A 17,111-nucleotide genomic window follows, 5' to 3' on the forward strand; every position below is an offset into this window, starting at 1 on the left:
CGATGAAGAGAGTCTTTTAGGGCAGTTTTGGGTCGTCATATTTGGACTACAAGACTAAGTCGGAGTATCCAAGGGGAATCCCGACAAGGACATGGAGAAAGAGCTAAACCAAGATAAACGGCTGACATACGAAAACAGTGTTACTAAAAACCAAGGCAAACAAGTTTCTGTCTACTCAAAGGATATTTTAATGGCAAACACCATACTAACACTCATGTACAACATCATATAAGTCAAGAGAAGTGACACATTAAAACAAGGTACAAACAATCTCTGTATGTACAATCGGCTCCCCCGGGACTTCCTCTGTAATTCTGTAACAAACACGGCAAATAGAAAAATAAAAACCCAGGTATTAAACTATTTCAAGATTGTCTGCAGCTGGTTATATTACTGACCGCTGCCTTTAGTGAACCTTCAGGAAAACAGACTGTCTAGGAAGTGATGCCTATGTTCATCTTAGCTTCTCTGTGTCCCATGTAACATTTCATGTGTGAAATTAAATGATATTCTGTTGCACACATGTACAATTTTAATGTGAGACTCTCACATTCCAGTATTAAATATGAAGGATTTCTCTCTTCCATCTAATCTCATCTAAAATATCAAAAACATTTCCAATTTTATTAAAAGGCAAAAAAAGGGCCAAAAAATGTCTTTTCAATGGGCATTCAATATCCACGTTTGTATTCCAGCAAGAAATACAGGTTAGCTTTAATAAACTATGACTCAAGAAATTATTGCTTGTATTTTTTTTATCCTTAAACTGTACACAATTCATAACATTGACATTTACCCAAAGAGCTGTTGTTGACGGCAGACTATGAAAGGTAAAACTGAGTCCAGCTTTGTAGCGATCGTCTGAGATATCACCGACCCTCCTGCACGGATTGTAAATATTTTTGAAAAGTTCATTAACAAGAAAAAGTTTGTAGTGCTGTTCAGACTCAGCTACATTCAATCATCCTAAAACTGTTGTCCTAAAAACCGACAATAGAAATGCACATAAAAGGGATCCAATTAAGTTATAAATGTGTAATTTTTCTCTCCATCTTTTTTTTTTTTTTTTTGTTTACTAAACAAAAACACTTTGGGAAGATGTTCAGCACACTAAAATTGAAGAAAAAAAGGTTTGCAGATAACCTTTGGTTAAAAAAAACAGTAAAATTTTGCCTTTTCTTGATAAAAGTCTTTGCATCTTCTGGCTAAATGTTGACACTCTATATATATTTTTATAAACTGTATGCTACACACCAATGACACCTGATAAAAAAAATCTAATTATAAACAACATATTTACAAGAAACATTTTTGGGCAATTATAAATTACTGTTCTTGACACACAGAGCTGACATGGTACTAATGTCGATCAGGTGCCAGAAATGTTGAATACATATTTTTATACTGTATGTATAGTGCATCGTTTTGCCTTCACCCCCAACTGGAAACATTCAAAGCCTAAAGAGGTTTGACAGCCGGAGTTATGAACGGTTATGAACAGTTTTATCCTTCAGTTGTTTAGTTTTGGGGATGAGAATCTTAATTCAACTTTAGCCCAGATGAGAGCGAGAGAGCCGCTTCCTGTGTTTTTTTATCGAACATGTTAGCACTCTGATAGGTGGCTTTTTCCAATGAATTTGTTGCAGGATTTGCAGCAAAAATCTTGAACTAGAAAACAAACAAGTAAAAACCAATATCGTTTGGCAGCAGAGTCCAGTTTTGGAAGGTTGGAGAAAAAAACAACAACAATTCACCTCTGGCAGTTTTGACATGTGCAGGCGTTTAAGCTGTTTGAACTACAGTGTCCTGTACTGCACCCGGTACTTGTTGATATTGAGATAGTGGAGAACTTCAGGGCTGCAGGTGGTGGTGCATGACAACAGTCCCTCTTCCGCATCTCCCATTAGCCACTTGTGAGTATTGGTGGCCATTTCAGGCGTCACGTGCTTCTGGGCCCAGGAGTCCAGCCAGGTCTGGAAGCGGCCGTGCAGATGTGTGTTCACCCGCTGGTGGGACTAAAGCCACACCAAAAAAAGAGGGAAAAAAAAAAAAAAAAAAAGCAAAAAGTACAGAAATTAGTTGAGAAATCGTCCAGTGACTAATTGGCCAATTTTCCACTTGAGCTGCCCTGATCATCCAGGCTGCAACTGAAAATCTGTTTGTTTTTTAAAATCTGATCATTGAACGAATCACAACCAGGAATAAACATATTTAACAATCAAACACGCATCGGCAGCATCAGACACATGTCTGATGCAACTTAATTATTTACTATAAAACAACACACACTGGCAGTGTTAGGGTTCAGCAGCCAGCGTTCCTTTTTGAACCTGAACTATTCAGAGGCATCAGAGCTCCTCATAAAACCCAGGCTGGAAACAAAAAGGGTCAGTCCTGCCTCAGCACACTTCATGCATCTGATTTGTGTTAAAGACATCAACTGAGTTCATGAGTTCCCTTTAAAATATTAAGTTGAACAGAGCTGTTATTTATTCTGAAAAAAATCTTGAAGCAAAGAAAACTTTTATTCTGAAGTCTGGAGAAACAGTTTGTGAACTATAATCTGTCTTGTGAAAGACTAAAAGTATGCAAAACACAGTCTACCAGTCTAGTTCCAGTGCTACCTTAGAGGAGTCGCTATGCCCAGTTCTTAACTGTTTTAACCGAGTAAGTGTTTTGTACATTTTTGGCTTAATTACAAGTTATAATTTTTCAAGCTGAAGGAAAATGACAAAAAAAAAAACCCCAGTAATTTTCATAATTTCTGTTGATCCATAAACCTCACAAACCTTTTTCTCTCTCACAGAATCCCCATCTTATTGAGCTAAATATATATAATTATTATTTTTGATCCATGTTTTTGGATCAAAAACACACTCACTGCTCTGAGTGTGTTGTCCTTTCAGAAAATTGCCTTTTTTGGATGTAATGATTAATAAATTTTCTCAATAATCAATTTTTCGCAATTAAATCGACTAATCGCTTCTGCCCCAATGTAAAATCCATTCAGAAAGACTGAACAACTGTGTTCCAACTAAGAACTTTCTTGCTAAAAGACAACAGTGGTGATCTTATAAAAAACTAATTAGCTACAAATGAGTTTAAGACACACAAAGTCAATTGAGAATTAGCAGCACCACCTTGCTGTTAAAGGATCCGACAGCAATTATCAACCGAGTGTAAACAATGATTACATTAATGGTTATATTTAATTTAGTAGAAAAAAGAGAAAAGCTGCCTGTTCTCACCTGATGAGCTCTTGAAAGCGCAGTGTGTCTGTACATGTAGTCCTCTGACTTGCAGACGTAAACCATTTTGTAGGAGTTTAATTTGAACATGCACTCCATCTTCAGCTCACTGCTGCCATCCTGTGACTTGTCAGAGGAGCCTTTAGTGATGCGTTCTTGCTGGAGCTGCTCCCATCCTCTCTGGCATTTCCGTATCCGTCTCAGATTCCTTAACGGGAAAATACAAAAAACAATATTAGATTATATAAACAAACAGAATAGAGTAAAAAAAAAAAATACTCTGAAATCTGTATCATACAAATTGATGAGTACAATTCTTTAAATCACTTTTTTTATATGTTGACACAATATGCAGGCAAAAAAAAAATCATATTTTAGAAAACATAATTTTTCCAACCAACGCATTCCAACTCACCAAGTATCAGCTTTAATTTTTAGGGAGTCAAATCATTCGAGGGAAATGTGGATCTAAAGGAGCAGCAGAAGCACGAGTCGTAATGATTCTGCACTGTGCTCTTACTTTTTTGCACAGACATTGTTCAGATTTAAAAAATAAAATAAAAAAAAAAACTAAACAAGTGTTGATTGATCCCGTTTTTGTGCAGGAGCCAAAACAAATGCAATTATTCATCCCACTGGAATCAAGGTTTTAAATGTGTACTTACCGCTGAGGGGATAGATGAGTGAGGACGGAAGCCGTGAAGCATTTTTTGCATTCAGGGCTCCACTTAAAAGACATGACAGTGAGGCCAATTTATAAAATAAACTGTTGAAGAGAAACACTAGAAAACTGCTGCCTGACATATACATATCTGAAATAAGTATTGAGAAGGATGAAACGTGACGATGGAAACAGAACTTTAGGAATTTCCCTCCCATTGGGAATCTATGCAATGACTTATTTCTTTAATCAAATATGCTAGCAATCCCCTCCACATTTGATGGTACGGAGGAAAAGAAAAAAGATGGCTCCGATGAAAAATTATAGCCAAGAACCAGTGAGTTGAGAAAAAAACACAACAGTGAGTGATTTTTTTGTGCTCAAAAGAATGAAAAACAGCAGAAATAACAGATTTCAGAGGCAACATTCCATCTTTCTAGCGTCAGGAAAGAAACGACTATGAACAAATAATTTAAACATCCATTTTATTAAACCCTATTTTTCTGTACAGATTTTTCAGACCATTTGTTTTACCAACATTTTTTTTCTATAAAACAAACAAAAAGATTACAATAATCATTATTCTTTGACAGAGATGAAAAATATATTCCCAAAAGCTGCAACTATGGTGTGTGATTTACCCCAGCAGACCCTGGGGTAAGAACATCCGGCCATTTAAAGTTGCAAACAGATGTCAAATACAACACTGTATACAATCACAAACAAAGAGTATGATAAGATTAAAAAAATGACCTCGCTATTCCTAGATTTTAGATTTGAGTTAAGATAGTAAAGTTAATAGTTTGGTCTCTCAACATTCGAAGAACTAAAGAGAAACTTTAATTTAACTGGAACATTAGGAAATCAGCCAGAAAACTAACTGGTGCATCTCTCATTGAATTGCAAAGTGAAAAATCCAACTCATTCCTCCTTTTCTTTAAAAAGTAAAAAAGTTTCAACTTAATCAACCCACAACAATATATTTTTAAAAGTCCTTCATAATAAATAAGATTTCTGTTAAAAAATAAAGTAAATAAATTAATAAGTAGATTTTTTTTTTTTCTAAAACGATGACCAAATAAAGTGCAATCTCCCATGAAAGGCAGTGTTCATCTTTAGAAGTGAAAACAACACTAAGGACTGAACCGCTACGCTCTGGTAAACTCTGAACTCCTGCAACCCGTGTGGTTCTCTTACTAAAACAGTAGAGCTTACAATGTCCACATATTTGATTGTAAAATGCTCTGCATGTCTGGCCTTGCATTTATCTCTGGTAAGGAGTTGTTTTTGGCGGCTTGTTTGACATGTTGTAAAATGATGCAACAAGAGCCTCAGAGCAAAGTCTGATGAGCACAGACAGGAGGGAGACATGTCTGGAGTCTCACCTGGGGAGGAAAACTGGTTTCTGGGCCAAATGCTCACGTAGCTCCGGAGAAGCAGAATCTGAGTTCAGGTACCTGCTCACGTAGTCTGACCATTTCTGTGAAGAAAAAGAGGAGAAAACAAAATGAAAAAATGAGGACAAATTACACATATACAGCCTTATTTTTTTTTACTCCAAATTCTTAATTTGTATTGTCCCATTTTAGAATATTATGGACAAAAAAAAACATAGCATCCAAAAATGGCTGACGATTTAAATTATTTGAAAACTCAGACATTACACCAAAAAAAAGGAAGAAAAAAATTCTCCATGCAGATATCTTTGTATCTCTGTAAAGATGACATCCTTGAGCCAGAATAAATATGCAACACAATAGTGATGAATATTAGCTGATCCGATACTGATGTTGGAAATCTGTAAAATATCAGCCAAAAAATGATTATTACATTTTATGGGCCTGCATCTATAATCTTTGATATTGGTTAATAAATGGGTTGGCTGTTCTCATACCTATTGTTGTTGACTATTGTTATGTTTGACTAATATCACCTGATCAAGCCATTCTAAGATTCCAAAATACAAAAGAAATAAAAGTATGCATGATTCATGCTGATATCGCATTGAGTCAATATCAGTATTGTCCTGTACTCAAATCTGCAATACCGGTATCGAAGTGAAAACTTTGCATCAGGACACTCCTAGTACCTAACATCATCTGCAAACTGAGATCTTAGCATGTAGATTGCATTTGCATGGACAGATCAGTAATATAATCACTGCCATGACACACAACTCATCCCTCAGCTTTCAAGAAAGTTTAACTGGTGGATGTTCTGATTAGAGTGCAGATAAATACACAATACTCAGCAGTAAAAATGTGATTTTTTTTTTAAAGTATGTATCCACTTGCCAACCTGCAGATTAACATGAAGAGTGAGTTTAAAAAAAAGAAAAAAAAAGAAGAAGCCTAATCTTTTTGATTCCTACTTCTGCATCTGTTGGCTCATCAGAGTTCTCCTCTTCTGTGTCCAGCAGCTCCATCGCCACGCTCACAGATCCTCGGTTCTTCGTGAACATCAGCTGTGCAAAACAGCAGAAGTCAATGGCTAACCTCCTATAAGGTCTGCTGTACAATCCTTTTTAATCTCCTGTTTGATACCTTGAAGCAGTTTTCATCTGTCATCAGCTGCTCCGCTTTCCGCTGGTAGGCCCCCTCTGCTGTAGCTCTGGACGTCTGTGTAGAAATAGCGCCGCCTGTAGCTTTTTTGGCACTTTCAGTCAGGTACATGTCCGTTACACGCACGCATATGTCATCGGTGACGAGGTGCTGGAGCTGAAAACACATTGGTTTTAGTATGCAACACATTTCTCAAGTCAAACATTAACTATAAACAACAACGAGGGAAAAAAAAGAACATTTCTTTCTGCAGGGTTTTTTGTAGTACTAACCTGCCGGACAATGCTGTGGATCAGCTTGTCCATGGTGAAGGCGATGTAGGCGTGGATGGTAAACATTTCCCTCAGGGAGTCCTCGTACTGAGCCGGCTCCATGTTCCCGTCCAGAAGATTTCGCACCATTTCCAGAAAAACGGAGTAGTAGTCTTCAACATCAACATCCACTGCAGACACAAAACAACATGGACACTGAGTTACTTGGGTGTAGACTGTAATATAAGCTGCACCATAACGGAGTAGGGAAATCATTATTTACGCTCAGATCTTAAAAAAAGAGTTGTAAAGAAATGCATTTCATTTTGAAGTTTGCTTCTTATACGTTAAAATTTTGTCAAACATTTTTTTAAAGAGTTCTAAGATATAAAGACAATTTTATTCAGTCCATATAATTATAAAATATTACACAACTTTTGAAAAATTATAAACACTTTTTTTTAGCAGCAGTATATATTTTTCGTAAATATCTACTACAAGAAAAACAGATCTTTAAAAAAGAGTTGTATTTTTGTGTTAATCTGTTGTGGGAATTAAATGCAATTGCTTCATGAAAAAACTGAAAAATAGCTAAAATTAATCATTTATTGGCACCTACGACCAAATATTTACTGCAAACAGAAGTAAAAAGTTAAACGTCTGAAAGATTTGGTTCATGTCTACTTTAAAACAATCTGACGTTCAATAAAATGATTTTACCTTCTAATAAACGGAACTGGGAATAAAATAATTTCAGGAAAGCATGCAATCTCAACATTGTTGTTTAAGAATGCATTAGCAAACTTAAGTGGACTGAAGATATAGAAGCTCTGTGTGAGTTAGATAAGAGTGCTAAAGATAAAGTTTAAAACTCGTTCTTACTCGGCTCTTTCATCTTCAGCTGGATGGCTGGGTTTTCGTTCTTGTCTCTTTTCAGGCCCAGCACTTCCTTTTCCCACTCTCGCTCGCGGGTTTCCTCCTCAATCTGTTTCTCGGCCTGCCCGTAGATCCGCAGCAAACGGGAGCAGAGGATGTGATGAAGGCGGAAGAACACATACCAATAGTTGTTCACAAAAAACAGGTTGTAAACGTCATCTGTGCCCCGCAGTTTTTGAGCTGCCGTGTTGGAGAACAAGAGCTTGGATTTGGATGGGCTGCGGCCTGGCAGGCCGTTGTGCTTCTTGGGGCCGTCTTGGTTCGTCTCCATCTCTTCTTCTTCCTCTTCCTCCTCTTCCTCCAGGTCGGAGAGCTCGCCACGTCGCGCAAACAGAAGGTCGGGGATGAAATGATTGATGATCTGTTTGATCTTGAACTTGTCTTCTTTCTGAATGCCCACTTGTCTTTTGACGTGATGAATGATGAGAGCAGCGGCATCCTCCAGGATCTGGCTGTCGTCGTAGGTCTGAGTCATGTGAGGGCCGCTCGGGGGCGGGGCGGCGGTTTCCTCCGAGGCGCGCTCCTGGCGCTACAGGACACAGCAGAGAAAACTGAAGTCAGTTCTGAAGTTTTTCATTTACGTTTTGTAGAAGGCAACAAACATAAATGACACAATTTCACGACTCTAGTTTCCCTCTGCTGTAAAATGTAATTTTTACACATACACTCCCTTATTGGTCTGGATGCTGTATATTGTGAGCTTGTTGTTTACAGGACTTATACACACGTTCTCTGAATTTTAAAAATAGGAATCTGGTGGAGAAGTTTGAATTTATCGTGGTATTTTTTTTTTTTTTAATTCTCACAAGTTCAAATGCAAAACACATCAGTGACTGAAGTACAAGAAGAATTAATACTACAGTGGTAAAATCAATACTTTAGTTTCAGATTCCCTCTTGAAATTTGATTTTATTTTTTCATTATGGTTTATCAACTTTACCTAAAAAAAAATTCTGTTTTGATTTGCTCTCAAATGAATATTATTTTGCATTTTGTTTATCTAGGAAAAATGCACACAAATCATGTTACTATGTTGTAAAAGTTTTCTGCAGATACTTATAAACTTTGTACACATTCTATCCAAGGTTAGAACAAAATAATTAAAACAGGGAAAAAAAACACAAAAACGTCTTAAACTCAGAAGTTTGATGATTTATCAAGCATAATCAAACAATATCTGTATCAGTATTGTTATTGCCGATGCGGTTTCTGCATTTACTTGATATCAATGTGATACCAAATTAATATGCAGCATCGCACACCTCTAGTTTCAGTAACATATAGAGTTGATTATGCCAACAATAAAAACCTCCAAAATAATTGTAATCAAGTACACATAGAATAAAAATCATTAAAATTACTCACATCTTCATATAACATCTCAATTTCATTAAGTAAAGACTTGGAGCGCAGCACTTTGGTGTCATTCTGTTTGAAGTTTATGCCTTGGTGGTCGAGTGACTTCAAGTAGTATTTCTCGTTCTGTTCCCGCCAGATTTTGTTGAACCCTCTCTGTGCTTCTTTCCACTCTTCTTCCTTCATTTTTAACCTGAACAGGTGATGAGACGCGTTAGGATCCATGGGGCTACGGCATGTTGGGGAAGTTAAAAGAGAGACAGTTACCTTTTCAGAACGATGGGTACAGACACGGCGGGGTTTCTCTTGAGGCCGTCAATGATGTCGGGAGCTTTGTCTCCATATATCCTCTGAATGGCTTTGCGATGAATGACCTCAGAAGAGCCGCCCATCGTGTTGTCCAGCCTGAATCGCAGCTGCTCCTCAGCCGACATGCGGGAGAGCCTCTTTTGCACCGTCTCCAGGGCTCGTATTGTGGCGAGGTTGTTTTCCAACACAATGTCCAGCTGCAGAGAATACAGTGAAAATACATTTGCTCTTTTAAAAGTGTCAAGTTGTCCCTGGTTACCCAGACGTCAAATTGAACAGAAAAAAAATAAAAAATGTTTTCCATGTTTCTCCCCCCCCCCCCAAGTTACAATTACAAACCTCAAAGCCTTTTATTGTGATTCTATGTGACGGCACAAGACAAAGCATATCCTACCCACAAAATGCTATTTATGGAGAAAAACTAACTTCACTCAAATAGTAGAGGCAGTATCATGCTGTGGGGATGCCTTTCTTCAGCAGAGACAAGGGGATTGGTCAAAGTTGGCTATAGAATGGCTAAAGCAGAAATATAGGGCAATACTGGAAGAAAACGTTCCCCAATTTTCACACAAAAAAAACAAAAAAAAAAAACATTTGAAACTATTATCCAATCAATGTGTTTAGCCCTTTAGGATGAGAGATGTTGGCACATATTTTATTTACCGAGCCTGCTGAGATCCATGTCACCTTTGGTTTTGCAATGACAGTTCTATTTTATCATCTTAAAATGACGTGCTACCTCGTGTTGGTCCTTCTCACACAACCCCAATAAAACACATACAAGGTTGCTAAGAGACAGAATGTGACACTGAACCAGATATGCAAAAGACCAGAATGATTATTCCTCACCTCAAAGCGCTCATCTTCACATCTGTAAATATGCTCCTCATACTGAGTCTTCTTGGAGCTCACAAATGTGGAATCCTCCGACCAGGATGGAAAAGACACCCATGTATCATTCAAAACCTAAAACAAAGAATTTAATTCAGATTGAAAGATAACGGATCAACTAATTTCATTCATTTAATTTCTTATTCTGATCAGTAGACATTTTGTCACACAGAAAAGAAAAAAAAATGTTGAATATCTAAACATATCTGGCTGCAATGACTCAGATTTAAGATACACAAGAGGTTTTTTTTGGGGTTTTTTTCCCAAGTTGTCTTGGTAACATGATGGGACATATTTAACTCATCTCTAACCTCTCTGCACAGCGGTGTTCTTCCTGTGCACTTAGGCTGCTGATAGCTCTTTGGCAGTGCTCTGTAGCTGGACCCCAGCCTCTTGCAGGAAGCATAATCGATCTCCATGGCGATGCCCTCTGTCGAACGCTCCTTGGGTAAACTCTCTGCGTGGCTCAGCTCCCCGTGACTAGATTCACGGTAGCCCAAGAAGTTCTTAAACCAAGTAAAAAGCTCTGGGAATTTTCTGTGAAAACACAAGGACAGTCTCGAGGTTAACGTTACTAGATTAATGTCTACAGGTACGAGAGATATCCAAGAAGCCACAGATTTACCCAAGAAACGGGATGACTAGCTGGACCAGCTCAGTGCGAGAAATCACTTCCTGGTTGAAGATGTGCAGACATCGAAGGAAGTTGTCATATGCCTCTGAGCTCCGTAGAGCCTTCTTCACCTGAGTTTTATTGTTTCAGCAAAAAAAAAGTTGGATTTTAGACGATTTTATGTCATAATTATCAAAATTTTACTTCCAGCTAGATTTTTTTTAATTATTAAATACAATAAGGCTGACCTTCTCAAAGAACATAGTTTCAGTGCTTGTGTTGAGTTTACTGACTTCAGCCATGCCGTGGGCCTTGCCGATGACAAGAGCCTTTTTCTGCAAGAGTTTAAATATGTTTCATAAATTAAACATTCGCTAATCTACAATTCATAACAGAATGTTCAAATGTTCAACCTTTATTTTATTTTAAACATCCATAGAGCTGATAGATGTCTTAGTGTACCTTGAAAGGCGGTGTGGATCCCACTCCAGAAGGTCTCCTGATTGGCAGACCATTTTGGTTCAGTCTCTGTTTGTTGTTCAGCGAGGGTCTCTTTACTGTGGGACCGTGATCATTACGGACTGACTCTGCTCTGTCTGGAGGACTCTTCCCCAACAACTGCACAGGGAAGTGCATATCACGATCAGACAAAACAGAAAAAAGGAAAAGAACAGAAATCCAAATGTATTTTTGTTTCAGAAAACATTCCTGAGAAACTAAACAAAAAGGAATTCAACAAAAATATAAACAATCATGTTAAGTAAAATATCTGGATTATATCATTAAATTTCAAATAAAAGCTTTAGAATTTTCTCAAGCATGCAAGACAAAGAATGTCTTGCATGTCAAACAAAGTGTTTGACTTAACATCCTCATTCTGGATGAATTGTTATGAAATTCTGAACCAGAGACTCTGAGGCTTGGTTAAGATTGTTGCAAGTTTTATCTCAGTTAAATTTCAATTATGATTTAAACTTAAAACATACATTATTCCAGCTTCATAATTTTGTACCCTGCTTGATTTGGCAGTTTTGTCTCTGGTATGCGAGTCATAGTGCAGTTAGCAAAGGCCTTTACAAGGTAACATTGTAATCACACGTAAGTTATAGGCAAATACCAAAATTCCAGTTATTTCAGCTAAATAAATTAAATCTAATTTAACTTTGTCACAGTATGGTAATTTATCTAATGTTGATGACAAACAAATTTAAGGCATAACTAAATGGAATTTAAGATCTATTTGGGAAAATCTGGAGGTATTTAAGATTTCTTTTCTAAATCTTTAACTTTTGAAGATCCAGTGGTGCTTAACAGCTGAAGATATATTTTTGATTAGATATCCAGTGACTAATAAAACACTGACCCAGTTAGTTTTGCATAACGATGCTGTGGCTGCATTCAGAGACTCACCACTGAGCTGTTTGCATCTGGCAGGAACTGTCCAAATTCTGACAGTAGGTCCTCTTGGTTCTTAAAAAGTCTGGCCACTTGAGTGTAAACCTCCTGTTCAGTCAGAGCTGGTGTGTAATTCCCCCCAGCCTCCTTAGCATTCCGCTGTTCTTTCTAAAACATTTAGAATCCAAAGAAAGCAGGAGTGAGTTGAACGTTCTTCAGAAGCTCCAGAGATTTTAAAATGTCATATTTTTCACCTGGTAAGTGTGCAGGATTTCCAGGAAGGCCTTGTAGATATCCGGCTGGCCTTGGAAGCGGTTCTTGATCTTGTTGACGTAATTTATGGCGTGGTTAAACTCCACAGGTTGGTTGTTCTGGAGAGGTGGCCCGCTGGATGGGGTGCTGCTGACGGGAGTGTGGGGCTGAACTGAAGGAGAACGTGGTGAGGCGTACGACGGGATGGATGGATTCGGCTGGCTGGTGGGTGTGTGGGCCGGAGACTGAATAAGCTGCTGAGAGAAACAACAACGCAAAAATATGTCATGCCACTAAACCACCACAAGCTACCACAATCAATAGACAGGTGAATAAGTATTCCACCTTGCTGGCTTTGTTTAAAGCAGGTTGAGTGGCGATAGTTGGGGTAGTGGTGGTGTGCAGGCTGGTCTGTGGGAGACTCTGGTGTTGTTGGAGGCTAGTTGGTTGGCTAGGTCCTCCAGTTGCTGGGATGTTTTGTACCGATATTCCTTGAGGAGTTATGTAGTGTATCTGACCAGGTGTGGTTACGTTCACCAGATCGTTGGTTTGAACCTCGATTTTATAACCAGGCGGCAGGAAAGTGTTAAAACCCATGATGAGGTCAGGGTGGCCCTTAAAGAGCTGCGACACACGGTTAATGACTCCAGGAGTGTCAATGCTGCAGAAACAGAATCAATGACACCGTATTATCACCTAAAGTACTTTTAACTAAACTCAAAAACATCAATTCTGAATGTAAATTTGAAACACAGAAGTATTATTATTTTTGTTGTTGTTATTTTTCAAAATCAACCGATGAAAACAAAGCTGACCTCTGGGATTTAAACTCTTTCATAATGTCGAGAAAATCATTATAAACTTGAGGTTGATTCCCAAACTGCAGTTTCACTTGATCCAGATAAGACAGGGCATCTTCAACCTACAAAGTAAAAAGTAAAAGAAAAAATATTAGCATATTCCCTGATCTGTTTTTTTGTGGAAATACATGATCAAACAAAGAATTTTTTTGACATCTTAAGCCAAAAGCATTTGGTTGTTCAAACCTTTAACCGCTGAAACTGCTGTTGCTGCTGCTGTCCTTGCACTGAAGCTATGGGTGTGGGGGGATGAACATGACCCGGGACCACTGCAGGTCCCTGAGACTGCACAGCCAGGCTATGTGTATGAGGGCCAATATGTGGTGTGGCATTGTTGTGCCCATGTCCACTTGTGCTTTGAGGCATAGTAGGCACCTTTAAGGCAGAAATAGAACAGAACCAAGTAAATACTAGTTGCATAAAAAGCAGGTTTCTAACTGTCATTGACTTTTAAAAAAAATATGTTAGAATGTATATATTTGCCTCATATCATACCTGGTAGGCCTGGGGCAGAGAGTACTGTATACCAGTTGAGGGCTGCATGGTGTCTGCAGCAGCCTCAACAACAGGTGGGGCCGGGACAAGGGCCCGTTGAAAGCCTTCTCCAATAGCTTGAACTGGTGGACGGCGTGGTTGCTGCTGCACAAAAATCGGTTCTGGGTCTTCTGCACGTCTCTTCATGGTATACACATACTCAGACTAGAGCATACTTTACTAGAGCTTAAAAAAAAAAAAAAACACAAGAATACTTCTTAAACTTTCTCACTTACTTTCTAAATGTAGTCATTAGGGCAGTGCTGGATTTAAAACTGTGAAACAAATCTAACGCCCACTGACACACCTCAGAAAATAGTTAACAGCGCAACTGTCCGTGTTGCTGGATTATTAGCCTATTATTAGCGACATGGTGAGCAATATTTTTCAACCGGCAATGATTAATAGGATATGCGTCATTCATAGCAAGTAGAACTGCACAATACACTAAATTGCAATCGCCATTTCAATAACAACAGTCTAGATTCTGTACAGTACCGCATCCTAAGTACTGGGGAAGCACAATCGACATGCCAATGATATATTTGTTTATTTAAGGATACCATTTGTTCGTATCATAGTAGAGAATATTCTTCCTGGGTCCAGACCAAACAATGCAATTAAATCATCATTCAGAGACATTACAAACAGCCATTATGTTATTTTTTAAGACACAAACAAAATTAAACATAAAATTCAAATCAAACGTTTCAAGAGTAATAATGTCTTACAAATGTTACAAAAAGACATAACATATTACCATGCAAAGTATTTCAGCAATATCAAAACTAAATTAAAAATATATATGCCACCAATTGTATGGAATTTCACTGCACTTTATAGTCAAAGCAAATGAAACTTTAAACAACTAAAAAAAAAAACAGCGAAATGGTGGGGAGATCATGACAATGAGTGAAAAGTGAAGAAGACAGCAGGTAATTGCTACCAACATCATCATCACAATCTTAAACAATCACAGAATTTCAACTGCATTCGTTTTACCCTACACAGATAAACTTTGTAAAATGTACAATTTTAATTTATTTTAAAACTTTTTCAGATGAGATTTTGTTTCAATATTTTTGCTACTTCTAATAGCTCCAAACTTATAATTTCCCATAATTGCTATTTAGTTTAATATTTATTGGAGATTAATTTATTGATTAGGTGGCTGCACATTAATTCCCATCCCTTTACATCGGTCCAGATATGATTTGTTTTCTGCCTTTTCCAGTGGCACCCGATACTGGCCAAGCTATTTTATTTTACATTGGTTATTCAAGTCTTCCTTCGTGCTTTAAATATATTTTACGTTTCTTTTTTTCTTTTTCACAAAATAGCACAGTTGTACATAGAAAGTAATTTCTTGACGGTCCCTAAGTAAACGTCATCGGATTTAGCCAGAGGAGGGTAGTCTTTGTGCCTCATTGCCCTACACCACCGTCTGGGAAGAACACGGTGTAGAGCGTAAACGTTTCAGTCGCAGATAGTGTGTCTTTGTCACATATAGCTTCGGTTTTTCTTCTTCGAAACGAGAAGCAAACACGCCAGACGGCGAAAGGCTGCGATATTAGTACAGCAGCGCAACAAAAAACCGAACATTTATCCGATTTATGCCTCCATTTTTGCTGGCACTGTCGATCGCTGCAGCGCTCTCGTCTCCCCTCCCCCTCCGTGCTAAACACCGAGCTATCCGTTTTCGGCAAGATGACCGCTTTCGCTGGTCTGATGGCTGACGTTGACTTTCGTCCGTTTCAGTTTATGTGGCAAGCAAGTTATGATTGTGTCTATAAGTTGGCAGCGAGACAGAACCAGAAAGTACTAACTTGTCACTGTCGGGTTATTCCTGAAAGAGCACTTTATTCAAACATCTGATGAGCTTAACTGACATTACCCTCTCCTCTCTGCTGGGTAGAAGACATGTAAGAAAACTTACTTACAGTCGTACAGTAATCGATCGTTTTGTCACTTTTCGTAAACAGTACACCACGGTGCTTGAATTAAGTTATATTGACAGTCATTCATTTAGCTAATCTTAAGTATCGTTAGCTCACGGAGACCGCTAGCAAGCTAGTGCTTGCGCTTTCAAACGTCGCATACACGTTCAAATAAGCGTTAAATTTGCTGATAAAGTTTCCAAAAACAGACTCTCTATCAGCAACAATAGTCTCTTAACAAAACTCACTTAAAAATTTAAGTAGAAAAGGCAAAAACCAACTAACTGTAAAATACACCAGGTTAGCCTGCTTAATGTTAGCCTCTCGGCTAATTCACGTTGCTAGCCTCACTGGCGACTAGCTTCAGTAAGTTCTCGGCGCTGCAGCCTGACGTTACCGCTGCTGAATTCCTCAGTTTTAAGATAGAATAAAACAGACCGACACGATTCCATCACAGTCGAAAAGCGACTAGCGCCTGCTTAATTTTTACGTCTTTTCGGCAAGGTTATGTTGCTGCTGGCTACCTTAGCACAACAACCAGACCCCATTACCACAGGAACCCTCGGCTAACATAAATTAACTTACCTAGATCGGCTGCCAACAACTACAACTTTGCACTCCGATGTAAAGGATCCCCGACTGGAAAACTGCTACTCCAGCATTTATCAGGCGGTGATGAAAAAAGAAGGAAAGTTTTGAGAAGCGTTGGCAAACATAAATGTGAGAAATGTAACTGACTGTAGTGGCTACGTCGCTAACAACAGTGTATGTATGAAGCGCTGTTCCTTGAACATAGGGGCGTGGTTTGCTGTGAAGGCGGCAAAGTCTCCGCCCACATCGAGCTGGGATTGGTCAGAATTCGAGAATGAAAACAAATACAGTAACGCTAGTGAGCAACAATCTCGCTAAAGGCATCAAAATAAGGGCCATGAGCGCGTAAAGTGCGAGGGTAGCTGTCAAGTAGATGGACATGCAGACAGGGACGGATCAGTTCCCGATGTGCATGTGGCCGTAGAGGTGGAAAAGACACCCCACTCATCCTTCACACATCTGATACTTATAAATATTGCATGAGTTGATGTAAAAAACATTATTTAGCAGCATTTTGTGCGAAAAGAGAAGATGAAATCAAGACAATAGAAAATTTCTAAAACATACAGCACACTGAAAAAGTCTTTGTTACAGGTTTGTTGCTTGTTTTGAACCAAACACTTTTTAATATTAAAGTCAAGATAAATTCATAATATAGTTTTCAAATTATGATTTATCTTATTAAGGGGGAAAACATAATCTATAGGAACATGTTC

At 38.3% G+C, this 17,111-nt stretch overlaps 1 protein-coding gene across 2 annotated transcripts; it reads right to left on the reverse strand.

The window, feature by feature from the left end:
- Positions 1–164: 164 nt before the first annotated feature.
- LOC106923024 (paired amphipathic helix protein Sin3a-like) lies at positions 165–16,545 on the reverse strand. 2 transcript variants are annotated; one of them, XM_014995856.2, is made up of 21 exons: positions 16,390–16,545; positions 13,829–14,053; positions 13,520–13,708; positions 13,289–13,395; positions 12,819–13,134; positions 12,476–12,727; positions 12,237–12,389; positions 11,289–11,444; positions 11,075–11,161; positions 10,839–10,957; positions 10,525–10,750; positions 10,172–10,288; positions 9,281–9,519; positions 9,023–9,206; positions 7,604–8,186; positions 6,743–6,912; positions 6,453–6,626; positions 6,281–6,373; positions 5,295–5,389; positions 3,249–3,456; positions 165–2,015 (listed from the first exon to the last, which is right to left on the reverse strand). In XM_014995856.2, the coding sequence occupies exons 2-21, from the start codon at positions 14,012–14,014 to the stop codon at positions 1,797–1,799; spliced, it is 3,873 nt and encodes a 1,290-aa protein (XP_014851342.2). In that variant the 5' UTR covers positions 14,015–14,053; positions 16,390–16,545; the 3' UTR covers positions 165–1,796. The 2 variants fall into 2 exon arrangements, with proteins under 2 accessions (XP_014851342.2, XP_014851341.2); XM_014995855.2 differs by having other exon boundaries at positions 12,476–12,730.
- Positions 16,546–17,111: the final 566 nt, after the last annotated feature.

The sequence above is a fragment of the Poecilia mexicana genome, unplaced genomic scaffold (assembly GCF_051168715.1).
Source record: "Poecilia mexicana isolate PSO_F unplaced genomic scaffold, ASM5116871v1 scaffold_3, whole genome shotgun sequence".
Classification (NCBI taxonomy): domain Eukaryota; kingdom Metazoa; phylum Chordata; class Actinopteri; order Cyprinodontiformes; family Poeciliidae; genus Poecilia; species Poecilia mexicana.

Coding starts and splice junctions, on each gene's coding strand:
- LOC106923024 (XM_014995855.2), bottom strand. CDS start 14,014: ATGAAGAGACGTGCAGAAGACCCAGAACCGATTTTTGTGCAGCAGCAA. Junction 13,709..13,828: donor CTCTGCCCCAGGCCTACCAG/GTATGATATGAG, acceptor TCTGCCTTAAAG/GTGCCTACTATGCCTCAAAG. Junction 10,751..10,838: donor CTAGTCATCCCGTTTCTTGG/GTAAATCTGTGG, acceptor GTGTTTTCACAG/AAAATTCCCAGAGCTTTTTA.